This window comes from Chaetomium fimeti (genome assembly GCF_033439085.1).
Source record: "Chaetomium fimeti strain CBS 168.71 chromosome Unknown B0H64scaffold_3, whole genome shotgun sequence".
NCBI classification, from domain to species: Eukaryota; Fungi; Ascomycota; class Sordariomycetes; order Sordariales; family Chaetomiaceae; genus Chaetomium; species Chaetomium fimeti.
The window spans coordinates 3,925,843-3,942,188 of record NW_026944331.1 but is presented as its reverse complement, the minus strand read 5'-3'; the positions used below and the strand labels follow the sequence as shown (position 1 = coordinate 3,942,188).

At 56.1% G+C, this 16,346-nt stretch overlaps 7 protein-coding genes across 7 annotated transcripts; 4 read left to right on the top strand and 3 right to left on the bottom strand.

Annotated features, from left to right (window-relative positions):
* Window positions 1–1,579: 1,579 nt before the first annotated feature.
* B0H64DRAFT_393355 (40S ribosomal protein S0) lies at window positions 1,580–3,222 on the bottom strand. Its single transcript, XM_062803635.1, has 5 exons — window positions 3,041–3,222; window positions 2,960–2,979; window positions 2,840–2,897; window positions 2,315–2,763; window positions 1,580–2,258 (listed from the first exon to the last, which is right to left on the bottom strand). Exons 1-5 carry the CDS (start codon window positions 3,130–3,132, stop codon window positions 1,996–1,998), a joined length of 882 nt encoding a protein of 293 aa, XP_062661413.1. The 5' UTR covers window positions 3,133–3,222; the 3' UTR covers window positions 1,580–1,995.
* Window positions 3,223–3,454: 232 nt separating this feature from the next.
* On the top strand, window positions 3,455–4,588 carry B0H64DRAFT_393351 (uncharacterized protein). Its single transcript, XM_062803634.1, has one exon. The coding sequence runs from the start codon at window positions 3,661–3,663 to the stop codon at window positions 4,552–4,554; it is 894 nt and encodes a 297-aa protein (XP_062661412.1). The 5' UTR covers window positions 3,455–3,660; the 3' UTR covers window positions 4,555–4,588.
* Window positions 4,589–6,138, bottom strand: B0H64DRAFT_393348 (V0 complex, c/d subunit of ATPase). Its single transcript, XM_062803633.1, has 4 exons — window positions 5,996–6,138; window positions 5,850–5,938; window positions 4,904–5,796; window positions 4,589–4,851 (listed from the first exon to the last, which is right to left on the bottom strand). The coding sequence occupies exons 1-4, from the start codon at window positions 6,025–6,027 to the stop codon at window positions 4,768–4,770; spliced, it is 1,098 nt and encodes a 365-aa protein (XP_062661411.1). The 5' UTR covers window positions 6,028–6,138; the 3' UTR covers window positions 4,589–4,767.
* Window positions 6,139–6,329: 191 nt separating this feature from the next.
* B0H64DRAFT_358038 (uncharacterized protein) lies at window positions 6,330–8,705 on the top strand. Its single transcript, XM_062801633.1, has 3 exons — window positions 6,330–6,471; window positions 6,584–6,673; window positions 6,739–8,705. The coding sequence occupies exons 1-3, from the start codon at window positions 6,437–6,439 to the stop codon at window positions 8,429–8,431; spliced, it is 1,818 nt and encodes a 605-aa protein (XP_062661410.1). The 5' UTR covers window positions 6,330–6,436; the 3' UTR covers window positions 8,432–8,705.
* Window positions 8,706–8,773: 68 nt separating this feature from the next.
* Window positions 8,774–9,794, top strand: B0H64DRAFT_393346 (ubiquitin-related domain-containing protein). The gene has a single exon (XM_062803632.1). The coding sequence runs from the start codon at window positions 8,900–8,902 to the stop codon at window positions 9,593–9,595; it is 696 nt and encodes a 231-aa protein (XP_062661409.1). The 5' UTR covers window positions 8,774–8,899; the 3' UTR covers window positions 9,596–9,794.
* Window positions 9,795–11,050: 1,256 nt separating this feature from the next.
* B0H64DRAFT_133774 (uncharacterized protein) lies at window positions 11,051–12,310 on the bottom strand. The gene is made up of 7 exons (XM_062798167.1): window positions 11,991–12,310; window positions 11,860–11,934; window positions 11,685–11,801; window positions 11,562–11,627; window positions 11,448–11,510; window positions 11,334–11,396; window positions 11,051–11,273 (listed from the first exon to the last, which is right to left on the bottom strand). Exons 1-7 carry the CDS (start codon window positions 12,187–12,189, stop codon window positions 11,164–11,166), a joined length of 693 nt encoding a protein of 230 aa, XP_062661408.1. The 5' UTR covers window positions 12,190–12,310; the 3' UTR covers window positions 11,051–11,163.
* Window positions 12,311–13,075: 765 nt separating this feature from the next.
* On the top strand, window positions 13,076–14,996 carry B0H64DRAFT_458472 (uncharacterized protein). Its single transcript, XM_062807416.1, has one exon. It carries the CDS (start codon window positions 13,150–13,152, stop codon window positions 14,875–14,877), a length of 1,728 nt encoding a protein of 575 aa, XP_062661407.1. The 5' UTR covers window positions 13,076–13,149; the 3' UTR covers window positions 14,878–14,996.
* The last annotated feature ends 1,350 nt before the right edge of the window (window positions 14,997–16,346 follow it).

The following is a 16,346-nucleotide window of genomic DNA, read 5'->3' as shown; positions in this document are numbered from 1 at the left end:
ATGTGGTGTTTGTGGATTGATACCTTGTTGGAGGAAGCGGATGAGTTGGGGTGGAAGGCACTGGAGAGGTTGACCGGGACTGAGCCCGGGCTAGGGAGCAGGAGTGGTAGTAGATAGCAATTGCAGATGGTAACATCGCTATTCATCAGTGTCTGGTGTCCTTTCTCTGATGTGCTTGCTTTACTGGTGTCTGCAATTGGTGTGTCTGGTAGTTTGATATCGAGTCTGTCTGTCTTTGGCTATGGTAGCCAATGACCTTAGTGTCGAGACAGCATTCTAATTGCTTTGTTTACTTCCCCTGAATTTTCACGTCATTCAACCAACAGCGCCTGCTACCGTGTAAGAATGGCCACGGTGGGTGTTATATCTAGCTCTTTTCAACTTCCAAGATAAAACAGAACAGTCGGTTAAGGGTCATAATTCCGCAATCATTTTCGGTCTCCTCCCTTCATATTTCCAAATCTTCATTCACCCTAGTAGGTTCTGTGCTGTGGCGCCCTGTCCCCATCAACATACTTATTCTAGTCCTCCCTACACGTCTTCTTTTCCCTTACCCGTTTCCCTCGCCTCATTCGCGCCATAGCCCTCTTCCAAAAAAGAAAAAGAAAAGAAAAAAGAAAGCTAGGCAAGAATAACATCCACTAACACTTCGCTCTTCTCAAAGCAGCATTGCCTATAAGGGACTCTAAATCCCTCCGTTGCTTCTTCCTCTACCAGTGACTAAGTTACGATACGGCATATATCCATTGTTGCCGTCTATCAGGTGGGTAAGAGACTACAGAACGTGAAATTCTGCAGCAAGCTCTGCGAATCGTATCAGGGTAAATGTACTTTTTACTTTACCCACAACCATACCGACATTTTTACCATCTCTTGCGTCGCTATGTCTATCACTAACCCGAATACCTATTTAAAAAGTGGCAACAAATAGGTCGCATCCATTCTCAGCACAACAGCAAAAGACAACAAGATCCTCACCACACACACCTCACACGCCACACGCCCTCTCATTCTTACATATAAACTATGGCCTTGAACATATATCCCTCCCCTTCCGAGGACCCGACCACAAAAAAAGGGACAGCAACTCCCAACTCGGCCATTCCCAACGGAGACTCGCACGTCTACGAAAACACCCCTAACCCAAACCCATATTACGGTCTAGTTATCAGTTAGTCAACCCGCTCTACCCTGAACATGATCTGGTCACCAGGCTAGCTAGCCCTCTCTCCTTATCTAGTGACGAAGTCAACTTAATCGCACACCAATCCAATATCTCGCCGAGTACCATTATCATAGCGGCGGAGCTGCTTGCCACACACCTCTAAATCCGGATGTATATCAAATTGACAATATTAAAGTCTATAGCGCAAAGACACAGCACTGTTGTCCACCACAGGGTGTGCTGGTGACGCCGGCCTTGGGTACGACGGCTAGTTAGTTCGCAGCTGAGTTGAGGCCGGTTTCAGTCTTCCCTTGTAAGGATGCCTGGGGAAGCAAGCACATTGGAAGGAAGGCAGCACAACATGCGACGCTCAACTCTCCAACATATTACTGGCACTTTGTTCAAACCGTGATATGGTAGAGTACAGTGGTCATCTTGGAGGGATTGACATCACATTTACTTTGCAGTCATGGACATTAATCGGAGTCAGATTCGTCAGTCCTCAGCCGCTATAGAAGATTCGGACAAATCCTCATAAGCTCGAAACATGACAAAAGTAGACATTCCTATGGCAAGGCGAGATAACGGTTAAGTCCACCCCTCATGACCCTACAGGGCATTCCCCCTCCCCGGCAAAGCCAGGGAGGATATCTTTCCCTCATTAGTAGGTTCATGTGTAACCTAAGCCAAAAGAGACGCTACTCTGCAGCCAGTATCGGAGCCAAGACGAGAAAGCCATTGCGAGTGGGAAAGGGCGGGAAGTGGGACAAGGCCCGTTTGTGTCTGCGCCGTTACGCCTGGCCCCGAAAAATGCCTTTTTATTTTGTTGTCTACCAGCCGGCAGTCTCCTTGGGAGCGGCATCGGCCCACTCGGTCGCGGGGGCGGTGGCAGCGGCGGCGCCAGACTCCCAAGTGGCGGGCTGAGCCTCGCTCCACTCGCCGGTAGCGGCGGCAGGGAAGCCGGCGGGAGCAGCCTCCCAGTCAGTACCAGCAGCGGGGAAGCCGGACTCGATGGCGACCGGGCCCTCCTCCTCAACGCCGGGGACCTTCTCCTCCTCGACCTTCTCCTCGGCCTCAGCCTCGGGGTCGCGGTCTACGGTATTCGTTAGCTTGTGGGCTCAACTATGTCAAGCGCGGGGAGGGACATACAGAAGTACAGATCGGGCATGACATCCCAGGGGGTCTCGCGGTTGTAGATGGTGCCGCGGAGGCGGAGGACCTCACGGGCCAGCATCCACCAAACCAGACCGATAGAGTGGCGACCCTTGTTGTTAGTCGGGATGGCCACATCGACGTACTCGGTGGGGGAGTCGGTGTCGCACAGGGCGATGACGGGGATGTTGACGTAACTGGCCTCCTTGATGGCCTGCGAGTCGGTGCGGGGGTCGGTGACGATGATCAGGCGGGGCTCCTTGAACGAACGGGTGATGTAGTTGGTGAAGGAACCGGGGGTGAAGCGACCGGCGATGGCCTGGGCGCCAGTGTGGGCGGCGAACTTGAGGACGGCACGCTGGCCGTAGGGACGGGCAGAGATAACACAGACATCGCTCGGGTTGTCAATGGCGGCGATGATGCGGGCCGCGAGGGTGATCTTCTCCCTGTAGACACACACATGTTAGCAATCCGGTTGTCGCATTCCTGTCAAAAGTCGCGGAGCCGCGAGAGCCCACATACCAGGTCTTGCCGATGTTGATGACGTTCACACCGTCGGCACGGGTCTTCCAAAGGTAGGCTACACGCAGAAACCTGTCAGATGTCTCGTCTTCGGCGACTCTTGCGATCGGGAGTATTTACGCTGCATGTTAACGCCCAGGCTATCGCAAATTGTCAGTATGCGCGCAACAACAAAAACCACCAAGTCTCGGGAAAACGCACTTCTTAGAGCCGACATGGCACTGAGCAGCGAGAAGCTGCTCAATGTCGGTGCTCGTGGCATTGAAGATGGAGGGGAGGTTAGCAGGCGCCATCTTGACTGTAATTTCTCTCGTGGACGTGACGACGAAAGAAAGTTGTCAAGACTCGGGGCGTCGAGAGTGGGATATATTTTTCTGGGCCGCGAGCTGCTGCAGGCGGAGCTCTGCGATTTTGGCACACAAATTCAATTTTGTGGAGTGCCCCGCCAGGGTTTGCAATTGGCATGGGACACAACCGGCCGTCACCAGCTGCTGCTGCCAAGCCCGATTTCTCCCCTGGCAGAGAACAAAGGTTTAACCGCCATTTTACCGTGAAAGGTCTCCAAAGAGATCCAGATACGAGCTAGTCCCCAATAGGCCTAGCGTTAATGGCCCCAAAATCTGGGTCCATCCCGCAGCGAGAAAGTTGAGAGCGGCGAGACAGACCTAAGAAGACGGCGTGACGTTCGACCCAGACGAAGATATTCGCGATGCCTCCCCGGATACCCGCCCCGCAGGGGCTACGGAGCCTTACGCGTGAGATTGACCATTTTTGGTGCTCCCCGGCGAAGCAAAGTAGCTGACAGATGCGCCGTAGTATGCATGCGTCCGGCTCCGACCCCGACCCCCAGCCTGCTTCCTCTGGTCCAGACGGCCAACATCTCGATGAGGGACAAGAAGAAGCGTATGAAGCGGGACCCCTACGGCTGGGCCCAGGCTCAGCAGCGCAAGAACGCCCATCTCGAGCGGCGCGCCGTGATCGATAGCGAGCGCAAGGTCAGCCAGGGTGACGCCGTGCACGGCATCACGACGCCCTTCGTCGAGTCGTTCGACACCGCCGGGCAGGAAGCCGTTTCACCGGAGGACCCAGAGACCGGGGAGACCCGGCCGCTCCCGACCTCGCCGCACATCATCAACAACCTGCTCACCAAAGAGGAGCTGGAGAAGGCGATCGAGCACGCGCGGCGGGTGACGACGCCGCTGTCGGGCGCTGAGAGCCCCGCACCAGACCCGACGACGGAGGCGATAGAGCTGGAGGAGCACGCGGCGAAGCACGCCAAGGCGATGGAGGCGCTGAAGCGCATCACAGACCTCAAGAACGCCAACGCCAAGGACCGGCGGCACGCCAACATCCAGCGCTGCATCGAGAAGTTCGGCCGGCACGTCACGGACGAGTCCCTCGACAACCCCGCGCCGCCGCCGGGACGCAACCACGAGCCGCAGCCGAAGCCCGTCCGTGCCGGGCCCGACACCGGGAGCAGCGAGGTGCAGATCGCCATCCTGACCGCTAAGATCAGGGCTCTCGCTCTGGCGTTGGAGGGTCCCAAGGGGCACAGGGACAAGAACAACAAGAGGAGTTTGCGGCTGCTCTGCCACAAGCGGCAGAGGCTGTTGCGGTATCTGGAGAGGAAGGAGCGGGGTAGCGGGAGGTGGCAACATCTGGTCGAGACGCTGGGTCTCACCGAGGCGACATACAAGGACCAGATCTCACTTTAATATCCTGCCCGATGGGCAGAGGGAGGGAGAGCTTGTAAAATCCAAGATGTGTAACTTCTCTATGTACATTACCGACACAATAGACAGGAGCGCGTAAGGAATCCCGCGTCTTGCCAGCCCACGTCACCGCTTGACCTTCGCCATACGCCATTGAAATCATGCTCAGGGTTCCCGCGAAATACATCTCTAAACAGTCAGCCACAAGTCGCATCATCAGAAGACACTGATGTAGTTGCCGATGCGCTCCTTCTGGTTTTGCGCTATGCACTCGGCAATCCAAGTGATGTTGCGGATTTCCTGGTTCACGTTAGCGGATCCGACCCGTGAGTTAGCAAGAATAGGCACTCACCTGCTCCCTTAGCTTGACCCACGCATAGACAATCGCAAACGTGAATTGCCGCGTGAACGCGCCCTTGGCAATCTCCATCTCCTTCTGGTAGAACATGTCCTCCAAGCTCCTGCCCTCAGACCCGGTGCCGCCAGCCATGTTGCCCGGCCCGCCAGGACCGCCACCAAGACCGGCCGCCTCGAAGAAGGCCTTGTAGTCGGACACGCCCTCGACGGCCAAGCGCACGCCCTCAAAGTCATCCGCCCGCGACAGCATCAGCGTGCCCTCGGGGTACAGGTTCCCGAAGCTGGGGTACAGCTTCTTGCGGTCAGCCTTGGACAGCTCGGTGCCGAACGAGTTGAGCGTGATGTTGATGGCGCGGCGGTCGGCCTCGAACTCGAGCAGCTCCGACATGACCTCGGCGGTCGGGGTGCCGGCCATGTCCGGGTGGGAGTTGACAAACTCGTAGAAGTCCTCGAGGTAGTTCTTGTAGAGCGTGTTGCGCACGATCTCGATGTTGAGCTCGTCCAGGTCCTGGTGGCTGAGGCTGCCCTTGAAGTAGGGGGCCAGCGGCGTCTCGATCAGCACGCTGTTGTACAGCTCCTCGATGTTGGTCGCCACGCAGAGGACGGGCATCGTCTCGAACCAGCCGAGCGGGTGGCACCGGTCGAGCAGCTCGCGCGTGTCGCGCTCGTGGAGTGTGCCCGTGATGAGCAGCGCCACGTTGTCGATCATGTAGCCGTAGGTGACGTAGTCCATGAACTTGGCGAGCGACCCGACGGCGTTGGCCCGGACATAGCGGAACTCGGAGACGAGCTTGTCGGTGGTCTTGGTCGCGAGGCTCGAAGTGGAGGGGTTGGGCGGGAGGGTCGAGAGGAAGTCGCCGTAAGCGGGGCCGAGTTGGAGCTTGAGGTCTGCAAACACCTGTCAGAGTCGGGTAATGGAATCTAGATCAAATGCTGGTTACCATCAATGGTCTCGCATTGTGTCATGTTGGTGTAGTTGGTACCGGTGAGCAGTCCGTTGCGATAGCCGCGGACGATGCCCTCGATGTAACTATGGAGAGAGAGAAGGGGTTAGTATGACGAGCGCACATTTGAAATTACAACATACCCATTGTTCACGTTGAATAGAAGGCCCTCCATCTTGGCTCTGCAGGATAAGTGGTAATTGAGAAGTTGTAGTTAGATGACAGCTCCTTTGGCTGTTGGAGCTCGAAGATGCGGCTCAGGGCGGCGTTGGATTCCTGGTTGGCCGCCGACTTGGACCGTGCATACGCAACCGCCTGGAGCGCCAAGAAACTTGGAGACAAATGGAATGGATGTGTGGGGCGTCCCTCTGCCTGCCCCGGTGCACACGATCAGATCCGAGCTTGGACCAACCAGCCCCACCTACAACTCCAAACTGGTGGTAAAAAAATTGTTCTTCGCTCCTAACTTTTTTTCTGCTTGAAGCCCTCTATAAAAGTGCAAGCACGGCCGCAGTTGAGCTGTCTTACCACGCTTCCACCAACAATAGAAAGCGCGGCTGGGCACCCATCAACAAGCCTCCATCATGCCTCTCTTTATCCTCACCGAGACCAGCGCAGGGTAAGTGCACCTCGTTCAATTGCAGGAACATTCCCGCGAGTCGCGCCCGCATCCGCTCGGGACGTTCTTGCGCTGAATTGATTGGACTGGTCGTTCTAACTCGCGCCTGTAGCTACGGCCTTTTCAAGGCGGCTGATAAGAAGCTGCTGGATTCCGACAACATCAGTGATCGTCTATCCACCGTTGACAAGATCGTCAAGGAGTAAGTGCATCCCGCCACCGTGCGGACAACTCTCTTGTCGGTGTTCGTGTGCCAATACCCTGCAGGATCAAGTACAAGGAGTTTGCAAAGTTCGACAGCGCCGCGACCGCGCTCGAAGAAATCGCTGGTGTGATTGAGGGCAAGGTGACGCCCAAGCTGGCCGACCTCCTCAATGAGTTCAAAGATGAGAAGAAGGTCACTCTGGCCGTGGCCGAGAGCAAGCTCGGCAGCTCGATCGTCAAGCTTCCCGAGTTGAACATCAAGCCCATCTCCGACTCCACGACAAACGACCTCTTCCGTGCCATCCGCCAACATCTGCCGGAGCTCATCCCCGGCATGCTCCCAGAGAACTTCCAGGAGATGTCGCTGGGTTTGTCGCACTCGCTCTCGCGGCACAGACTCAAGTTCTCTCCCGACAAGGTCGATGTCATGATCGTGCACGCCGTTTCCCTGCTTGACGATCTGGACAAGGAGCTTAACACATATGCCATGCGCGTGAAGGAATGGTATGGCTGGCATTTCCCCGAGTTGGGCAAAATCTTGCCCGACAACCTGTCCTACGCCAAGGTCATCGTCACCCTGGGCTTGCGTTCCAACGCGACCGAGGCTGATTTGTCCGAAATCCTCCCCCATGAGATCGAGACGGCCGTTAAGGCCGCTGCCGATATCAGCATGGGCACTGAGATCACCGATGAGGACCTCGAAAACATCAAGCTTCTCGCCGAGCAAGTTATCAGCTACTCCGAGTACAGGAGACAGCTTGCTGAGTACCTCGAGAACCGCATGAAGGCCATCTCCCCTAACATGACGGAGCTTGTCGGCGCTCTTGTTGGTGCTCGGCTCATCGCCCACGCCGGCTCCCTCATCAGCCTCGCCAAGAACCCCGGTTCCACTATTCAGATCCTCGGTGCTGAGAAGGCGCTCTTCCGTGCGCTCAAGACCAAGCATGCGACGCCCAAGTACGGTCTCATCTACCATGCCTCTCTGGTCGGCCAGGCTTCTGGTGCGAACAAGGGCAAAGTGGCTCGTCAGCTCGCTGCCAAGGTTGCCCTTGGTGTCCGCACTGATGCCCTCGCTGAATTCGAGGATGACGCGGACGATGAGACACGCGCCAGCCTGGGTATCCGGGCCAGGGCCAAGCTAGAGAACAACCTGCGGGTGCTAGAGGGCAAGCCGCTCTCCAAGGGCGTTTCCGTGGGCCCCAACGGCATCCCGCTCGGTGCCCCCTCCAAGTGGGACATCAAGGAGGCCCGCAAGTACAACATTGACGCCGATGGCCTTTCAGCCGAGGCGGAAGCGCCTAAGAAGCCCCTCATCGAGGAAGTTGACGAGGAGATGGCTGGGCTCGACGTTTCGGCGGAATCTGATGAAGAGATGCAAGAAGCTCCTAGTAAAAAGGAGAAGAAGGACAAGAAGGAAAAGAAGGAGAAGAAGGACAAGTCGAAGAAGTCCAAGGACACAGAGGCTGCTGCGCCTGTCGAGATTACCGAGAAGGACTACGAGCGTCTCGCTAAGGAGGTGGGCATCTCAGTCTCCAAGTTCGCCCGCCGGTTCGAGAAGGGACAAATCAAGGTGAACGCCGACGGCACGGTAGAGGTCCTCGACAAGAAGGAGTCCAAGGCTCGGGAGGTCGAGGAGGCGGAGGTTGAGACACCCGTCAAGGCCAAGAGCTCGAAGCGCAAGCATGACGCCGAGGAGGCGACGCCAGTCAAGGAGGAGAAGCCAAAGAAGAAGAAGAAGAAGTCCAGCAAGGAGTAGGCAGCAACCTCTCCTGCTAGATTTACGTCTTTTACTTCCTTCTCTGTATGATACACCTGGCGTCCCGGCTGGTGGTTTTGGCGTTTGGATGGGCACGAGTACGGCGTTCGGGCGGATTGGTTGTGTGATTCATGCCGCACTCCAGTTTCGGGTGGTGAAAAGGCGGAAACGGAGGCTAGTTGCTGATGCGCTCTCACAGGGGCACGTATTGTTAGCACAGCGAGGACAGACTCTACCGAGTATTAGTATTGAAGGTTATACAATTTGGTTTCAAGACGTGTTTCTTTTGTGACTGTCATGGGGGGAACAAGTCCACCTTATCGCGCTGGCTTATCGCCTGGTTCTGGGGTGACGCGCCCAGGTTGCCCCACTAAAATTCCATCACCAGCTGCATTCCAGCGACCGCCATCTTGAGTTTCCTTGTCGAGATATCGATTGATAACTCGAATTTCCAAAACCCACCACAACATGCCTGACTCCCCACGTAGGCGGTCGCGGTCGCGATCGCCACCAAGGCGACCGAAAGCCGGCGGTGGCTTCAAATGGAAAAACAGGCGCACCGATTCAGACGACCGGCGCGACGACCGGGGCCTACAGCGTGGATACCGTGATCGTTCGCCCAGGAGAGACAGGGAACGCGACCGCGACCGCGAGTCCGGAAGGGACAGGGATAGAGACAGAGGTGGGAACCGAGACCGATCACCCAGGCGAGACAGGAGTCGAGACCGCGATCGAGAGAGAGACGGAGACAGGCCCCGCCGCAGCGACAGAGACAACAGAGACCGCTCCCCACGAAACAACAGCAACAACAACCGCTCAACCGACCGCGACCGCGATTCCCAACCCAAACCCAAACGCTCCAAACCGCCACCGCCCACAACCAGCGCAGCACCAGCACCTGCGGCATCAACAGCAGCCCCAGGCGAACAAATGATCCTGGTCACGGTCAACGACCGGCTCGGCACCAAGGCCCAGATCCCGGCCTTCCCCAGCGACACGGTCGGCCAGTTCAAGATCATGGTCGCCATGAAGGTCGGCCGCGAGCCCCACGAGATCTTGCTCAAGCGGCAGGGTGAGCGGCCGTTTAAGGATATGATTACGCTGGGGGACTATGGGGTGTCGAATGGAGTGCAGTTGGATTTGGAGGTTGATACGGGGGATTAAAAGCATGGTGTGGTGTGATGTGGTGGGTTATGGGATGGGTGTTGTTGTCTCACGGGAGGGAGTGGCTCTGTACGAACTTGTTGAGTAAACTAAGGCTCGTGAGAGTATTTTGGACTGATAAAGCAGCTAGCTAGGTAGTGATGATAATAGAATACCCGAACACCTAACTCCAGTCGTAACCGTCACCCCCATCCACAACCCTCCCATCCCAACCACCCATCACCCACCCATCACCCACCCATCACCCACCCATCACCCACCCATCACCCACCCATCACCCACCCATCACTCATCCCCTCCCCACCCCTCACTCTCCCCATCCCCATCCTCCACCTGCACCCGCCGTGCCCGAAACGCCCTCCCCCGACCACCACCACCCCCAACACTATTACCACCACCACCCTGCGGCACCTTGATAAACAGCCCCGGCCTCTCCTCCCCACCACTCCCATCACTCCCACCCCCAACCCCACCACTACCAGGCCGGCCGGGCAGATCCTCACCCTGCACCGCTAGCTCCGTCCCAGTAAAGCTAGGCGGTTTCTTCCTCGGCGGCGGCAGCGTCTGGCTCAGCGCGGCCGGGCTCCAGCGCGGCTGGCTCTTGTTGTTGCTGATGGAGTTGGTGTCGAGGATGGGGTTGGGGTCGGCGTCGGGGTCGTGCACGGTGGACTCGCTTGCTAGGTCGCGTTGGTGGTGGTTGTGGTTGCTGAGGCGTTCTTCTTTGGTGAGGTCGGACCCGGTTTGGACATGGCCCGGGTCGTGCTCGGGGTGGTGGTGCAGGTGGCGGAGCTCGGAGAGGGTTGGGGGGCGGTTGGCTGGTTGTCTGGGGAAGGGGGTTTGGTGTTTAACTGGGGGTGGGGATTGCTTCGAGAGGTCTGGGGGAGGGTTTGTTAGTTGGGGGGTGGGAAGGGGAAGTGGGAGGGGGGTTGCGGCTTACGGTCGGTGCGGAGCTGTTTGCCTTGGGTTATGTAGTGCTCTTTGAAGTCTGGGGGGCAGAGTTAGTGGGGGAGTTGATGGGAAGATTATAGGATGGGGGGATTTACGATCGATGCAAAGCTGCTCGGCGATGGTCTCTTGGTGGCATTTGGGTTTGGAGCAGCCATCTAGCTTGCGTGTCAGTCTTTTTTAATAGGGATGGGGAGAAAATGAATGCTCACGAGTGCCGCAGAAAATAGCTAACTCATCAACGTGTGCCTGGCATTCTTCGACACGGCAAGTGTCTATCGTCTCCATCATTAGTGATACATCAACAAGATATTGCCGGCAACTGAAAATGGTATCACTCACGCATGGGGCAAAAAGTCCCGACATCTTCAGGTTCGGAGGCCCAACCTCGAGGGTTGTAGCAGTTCGGTTCAGCACACCGATCTGATGGTGGTCAGTACGATTAGCGTTAGTAGTATTAGTACCTACGACTCACGGTCCTCGCAATATGGCTCGAATTTGGCCGGTTTAGAGCATTCTCGCACTCGGCAGGTGTGATTCGAGCAGTAGCGCGAGCGGTCCGTCTTGAGGGCGGTACACTGGCGTATGGGGCATGACGCGTCTGTGGATGTTAAGAAGCAGGTTTACGATGGAGCAGCGTGGTACTTACGGTCGATACAGAACGTAAGGTACTCGTTCGTCTTGGGTGACAAGTGTCTTGCCTCATTGCAGTTGCTCATCTGGCATTTGATGTCTGTGATGGTTGGTCATTGGTCTCGAAAACATAAAGACCCCTACTGGAGGATTGACTTACGGATTACACAGTAGGGAAATTGGCCTTCGACGATAGTCTTGCAGGCTTTGTTCTTGCATTGGTCTTGCTGGTATCAGTAGCTGGTTTGTCCCGGGCATAAACGGTAGGACTTACGCTCCAAGCAGCAGTTCCGTTGCTCTTGACGTAGGTTGGAGCATTCCTCTGCCTGACAAGCATCTGCTAGACGTCAACATGGCATTACACTAGTAGGGCAGTATAGGTACTTACGGGACTGGCAGTAGGTGGTTTCTGAAGACGCCCGTCTCCCACCGCATCGTTGCAATGCGCATTTGTCTACTCCCAGTCAGTACCGCCTAGTTAAATAACACACCTCCCTCATATAAGACGCACGGTCAGAGCAGACATCGAAACGGGCATATTTCGGGACGGCATTGGACAAGGAGTCAAAGTCGGGTTCGAGGAACTGGGCGCGGGCCTGGGTGCAGTTTAAAATGGGGCATCTCGCATCTGTCAAATCCTCAGTCAGCTGAGTTGAAAGAAACGATAGGCTTTCGAAGTAGCTTACGGATGGCGCAGACGCTGTCATGGGACGGCTTCTTGTAGACACAGCGCTCGTCGCCGTGGAAGTGGACGCAGGTGTCTACGGACAGGTAAGTAAACGAGGGGTATGTATATAGGACATAAGACAGAGCGTACGATGTTTGCAATAAGGGGAAACTTGGATGGGGTTGGAGTGTCGATGAAGTAGACCTGTGGGTGAGCCTCGACCACCAGGCACCAAAGGGATCCGGCCATTTCTGCCTCTCTGTTCGTCGAATGCTCCTTCAGCAGGCTTGAACAGAACCTCGTGGTTACACCCCTCACTGCGGCACTCAATTCTTCGGTTCATTCTCATGGACGTTTTCGAAAGAAGTGGTAGGGTATTCGACGACGACGACGACAACAGCAAAAGCGCATGATGGGAAGAAGAAAAGAATAAATTAGGCTAGAAGGTCACCTCACTGATCTACACTACAAAACTAACAAACCTGAGCGGGCTGAGCATCACCACAGGAGCCGGGCGTCACGCTTTGCAGGCCAAGTTCAGCGCATTTGCGCCACGAGACGCGGTACACGACCTGGTCTTCCATGTAAGCCATGACTCTGGTCCCTGATTGGTGCCGCCATGGCAGCCCGACAACAGGATGGTTGGAGGCTGAGACACGTAAAACCAAGCTTAATGGACGCGGGGTCGAAGGGACGTTGGACCCGGGATGCCGAACAGCCAGGCTCAGCCAGTCCAGTCGCGTGGCTCCCATGCCCGGCTTGAGAGGGAAGGGAGGCATGACTATCATTCCATGGATGTGTTTCAAGGTCAGTGTTTCCGCAGATTGGCTAGTACCTTTGCACATACAAAGATTGAGTAGAAGTCAACCCAGGTAGAAGTAGCATGTGAAGAATAAATAATTATCTTGCAATAGGTCTCGTTCGATAATCTTTTATTGCGTCTGCTGTGTCAGTACCCCCACGAGGTTCTCTGAAGGAAACATGGATAGAGGCACCCCATGACCAAAAAACCCCGGACTCCAAGTGAAGTGAGCTCGTGAGGTTCGGCTCTTTTTGGCCAGAGGGGGTGGAGGGGATGTTGTTTCGTGGTGGGGTTGGATGGTCTCTTGGCGCGTGGGCTGAGCCGACCCACTGTTCCCCAGCAGGAAATCACCCTATTGGCTAAAAGCACGAGCCAGAAAAGTTGCGATAAGCCTTATCGGCGGTCGCATTCCAAGAAATATCACCGAGCGCCTCGAGATTCAATCAACAGGAACAATTGCACATAAACCATCGACTCGGAATACACTGAACGCGAAACAAGTTCACCATGTCTGGGGCGGTCCTCAGCTCTCTGTGCAGCATTTGCCACACCGAACCGCCAAAGTACAAGTGTCCCCGATGCAACGCCCGCACTTGCTCCCTGCCGTGCATCCAAAAACACAAGACCCGAGCCGACTGTGATGGTCTACGAAACCCCAGGGCATTTATGCCATTGAATCAGCTCAAGACCGCCGCCGGAATTGACCACGACTACAACTTCCTCTCAGCCATTGAGCGCGCCCGCGAGCGAACCGAAAAAACCGTTGTCGAAGCCCGCCAGTTACTGAGTGAGAAGGAGCTGCGACCCCAGAACCAGGAAAAGGGTTTCCAGAAGGTTTGGTACGGCGATGAGTTGCACCACGTCCCGGTCCAATCCCAACCCTACAAGAAACATGGCCGACCACAAGAAGCACCGGCATTGATCGAAGGTTTCGACAAACACATTCGGCGGCGACTGCGGTACCTCGACATCGAAGCCACCACGATGCCCAAGGGCATGGCCCGCCAGAAGGACAACAAGACCTCTTGGAACAGGCGGACGCAGTCCATCAACTGGCAGGTAGAGTGGCTCGTCTACCGCGGGTCCGATCTAGGTTTCCCCGGCCAAAAAGACGACCAGCAGCCCCTCCGCATCCTCCACAAAACCCTCGAAGGCATTCCCGTCCACGCGGGCCTAGCATCCGCCCTCGACTGGCACCGCGGCCAACTCGACCGCCAAAGCCACGGCCAGCCCGACCCGACCGAAACCGACAACGAAACCGACCCCGACGAGCCCTCCTCCCCCCCACCCCCCAAGAAACGCAAAGCCCTCCACCCCAACAACAACAACACCACCAACAAAAAACAACAACATCCCCAACCCCAACCCCTCACGCAAGACCCCTCAACCTCCACCTGGCCCGCCGCCCCGCACACCTCCCAATACCCCCTCACCAGCGCCTGGTCACAGACAACCACCCGGCCCCACATCGACCGAACCCTCGAAGAAGAGCTCCTGACCTGGGATTTCTACCTCGTCAGCGCCGCAGGCGTCACGACAACCAAGACGCTCGTGCCGCTCGGCGCGGGTGATACTCTCGCGGGTGTGCTTGCGGGCCGGACGGTGTTGGAGTTCCCTACGGTGGTGGCGCTGCCGAGGGGGTGGGGTGTGCCGGAGGGGTGGGTGGTGGGGGTGGGGGAGCGGAGGGTGCGGAGGGTGCGGGGGGATGGTGCCGATTTGGGGAGGGGGGGGAGGGGTGGTGGTGGTGGTGGTGGTGGTAATGGTGAGAGGTTTGCTGGTGGGAATAATAATAATAACAAGAAGAGGGTGTTTGAGGGCGGCGGCTACAGAGCGCGGGAGTGGGGTCAGAGGGGGGGTGCGTCCGGCGGCGGGTATGGGAGGGGCGGGAAGAGGGCGAGGTATGATTCGAGAGGCCCTATGCGCGCGGCTGTTGAGCAGCAGCCCAAGCATGAGGATGAGGCTGAGGAGGGAGAGGTTAACAGTGACGGTGGAGAGGTTATCGCCACCACTGAGACGGCTGTCCCCCTCGGTAGCGGACCGCGGATGGATCTTGACTGGGAGGCGAGCAGTGTCACTGTTGGCCGGGAGGTTAGTATCACACTCGGTCGTGAGGTCGGTCGTAGTAGTGTTACGGTCGGCCGGGACGAGGAGGATGGAGAGATTCAAGAGGGACCTGCAGAGGGGAGGCTTCGAGCTGGGCTTGTTGATTACGGGTCGTCGGATGAGTCTGACTGACTGAGGCTGTTGCCCGTTGGGATTTAATGGTGTTTTGTATGCTATCTGGGGGATGACACCTTGATGTAGATTTGGGATAACAGTTCCAGGACATCGTACCCTAATCTGACGGGGACACACACCAGGGACATACACAGTAGTCTAGATGTCGTCTTGACTGTTTAATCTTAAAATTGTGGATAGCGTGATATCTACGCCTCTGGAATGATGTCTTATGGAGGGGTTTATTCCCATTAATACTGACTGATTCCCATGCTGTATTGTGTTTGTTGCTTATGCCGACCAAGAAAATTCAGCATTCCAACTGGAATGCTGAGGCCCATTTGACAACTCCACACAGAGCTAATAACAACAAAAATACTACCGGCTTTTCCATGCGTTTGCCGGCTACTCGATAGCATAGCTAGCCGTAAGGATTCGGTGGCAATATAAACCAACAGCCGGGCATGCCGCCGAGGTTTAGCTATCGGCACTCGGCGCGTTCACATTGTGGCAAATACTCCTCCCTAACAATGCATCGGTTGGTTTATATTAGGTATCATCTGGATGTGTTGGTTTCTTGACCACTATCCGAAAAGGATCCCAACCTCGTCTGTCCGATGCTGGCCGAGGAAAGCTGATTATGGGAGCAGACTCATCGTCGTGGGGGTGCCACGGCCCCGCTTTATAATGGATATCTACTTTTTCGGGCCGAACAAGGTCTGAAAGAAAGAAATGTTTTCGTCCCGATCAGTGAGCTATCCCCTCACGAGTACACAGTAGCACACAGTAAGAATCTCAAGGGCCGTTAACGATACCGTCCTGCTGTTCCGAGCAAGCATGAATCCCTCGGCGTGGCGGTTACACCAAGGCTTTTGATGGTGTGATGGTGCAGACGGCCAGCCGTTCTGTCGCATCCGGGTCTAGAAGTTTTCAATTTTCGCCCTCATCTCAACCAACGCCTGATCTCGGATGGGTCGTGGGCGAATCAACCTGTCTGCTTCTGACATGTGAAAGCCGCCAAGTCCCCGTGTCGCACGTTTGAGGGTGACATCGAGTCCATGCGGGTCCAACGGAAACGGTATCCGTGCCTGCCCACTCTGCCATCGGTTTGTTGGTGGGGTTCTTGACTTGACATCCCAGCCTGGACCTTTGGGCATTGAAGCGCGAGTCATTCGAAGGGAGCGAGCTGCGTCTGAGGGCGGAAATGGTTACTCAATCAATTGCCAGCCATTGATGGGTGGTTAATCATGCAAGGTTTCAACGGAATGCTGTGCGACAGATTGGTGATGACATCTCTCGAGATGATTGCGCCAGCAATCGCGGCAGTGGTGATGTTACCACATCTTGGCAAACCAAAAGAAGAGCCTGGCCGTGTGCGATTGCCGGGCCTTGCTCAGGTATGCCAGATACGGTGAAGGTCGGCAGTAACTTTGCTGCACAGGTTGGCGTTCCGGAAACAGCCAGCGTGTGGTCAATCATCACCAATG

Excerpts from the sequence above, each read along its gene's own strand:
- B0H64DRAFT_393355 (XM_062803635.1), bottom strand. The coding sequence starts at position 3,132 with ATGGCGCCTGCTAACCTCCCCTCCATCTTCAATGCCACGAGCACCGAC. Across the intron at positions 2,898-2,959 it reads CCTGGGCGTTAACATGCAGC|CCTACCTTTGGAAGACCCGT; the intron begins GTAAATACTCCC and ends TTCTGCGTGTAG. Across the intron at positions 2,764-2,839 it reads ATCAACATCGGCAAGACCTG|GGAGAAGATCACCCTCGCGG; the intron begins GTATGTGGGCTC and ends GTGTGTCTACAG.
- B0H64DRAFT_393351 (XM_062803634.1), top strand. The coding sequence starts at position 3,661 with ATGCGTCCGGCTCCGACCCCGACCCCCAGCCTGCTTCCTCTGGTCCAG.
- B0H64DRAFT_393348 (XM_062803633.1), bottom strand. The coding sequence starts at position 6,027 with ATGGAGGGCCTTCTATTCAACGTGAACAATGG. Across the intron at positions 5,797-5,849 it reads ACAATGCGAGACCATTGATG|ACCTCAAGCTCCAACTCGGC; the intron begins GTAACCAGCATT and ends AGGTGTTTGCAG. Across the intron at positions 4,852-4,903 it reads GGGTCAAGCTAAGGGAGCAG|GAAATCCGCAACATCACTTG; the intron begins GTGAGTGCCTAT and ends AACGTGAACCAG.
- B0H64DRAFT_358038 (XM_062801633.1), top strand. The coding sequence starts at position 6,437 with ATGCCTCTCTTTATCCTCACCGAGACCAGCGCAGG. Across the intron at positions 6,472-6,583 it reads CTCACCGAGACCAGCGCAGG|CTACGGCCTTTTCAAGGCGG; the intron begins GTAAGTGCACCT and ends TCGCGCCTGTAG. Across the intron at positions 6,674-6,738 it reads GTTGACAAGATCGTCAAGGA|GATCAAGTACAAGGAGTTTG; the intron begins GTAAGTGCATCC and ends AATACCCTGCAG.
- B0H64DRAFT_393346 (XM_062803632.1), top strand. The coding sequence starts at position 8,900 with ATGCCTGACTCCCCACGTAGGCGGTCGCGGTCGCGATCGCCACCAAGG.
- B0H64DRAFT_133774 (XM_062798167.1), bottom strand. The coding sequence starts at position 12,189 with ATGAGAATGAACCGAAGAATTGAGTGCCGCAGTGAGGGGTGTAACCAC. Across the intron at positions 11,935-11,990 it reads TTCCCCTTATTGCAAACATC|ACACCTGCGTCCACTTCCAC; the intron begins GTACGCTCTGTC and ends ACCTGTCCGTAG. Across the intron at positions 11,511-11,561 it reads AACCACCTACTGCCAGTCCC|ATGCTTGTCAGGCAGAGGAA; the intron begins GTAAGTACCTAT and ends GACGTCTAGCAG.
- B0H64DRAFT_458472 (XM_062807416.1), top strand. The coding sequence starts at position 13,150 with ATGTCTGGGGCGGTCCTCAGCTCTCTGTGCAGCATTTGCCACACCGAA.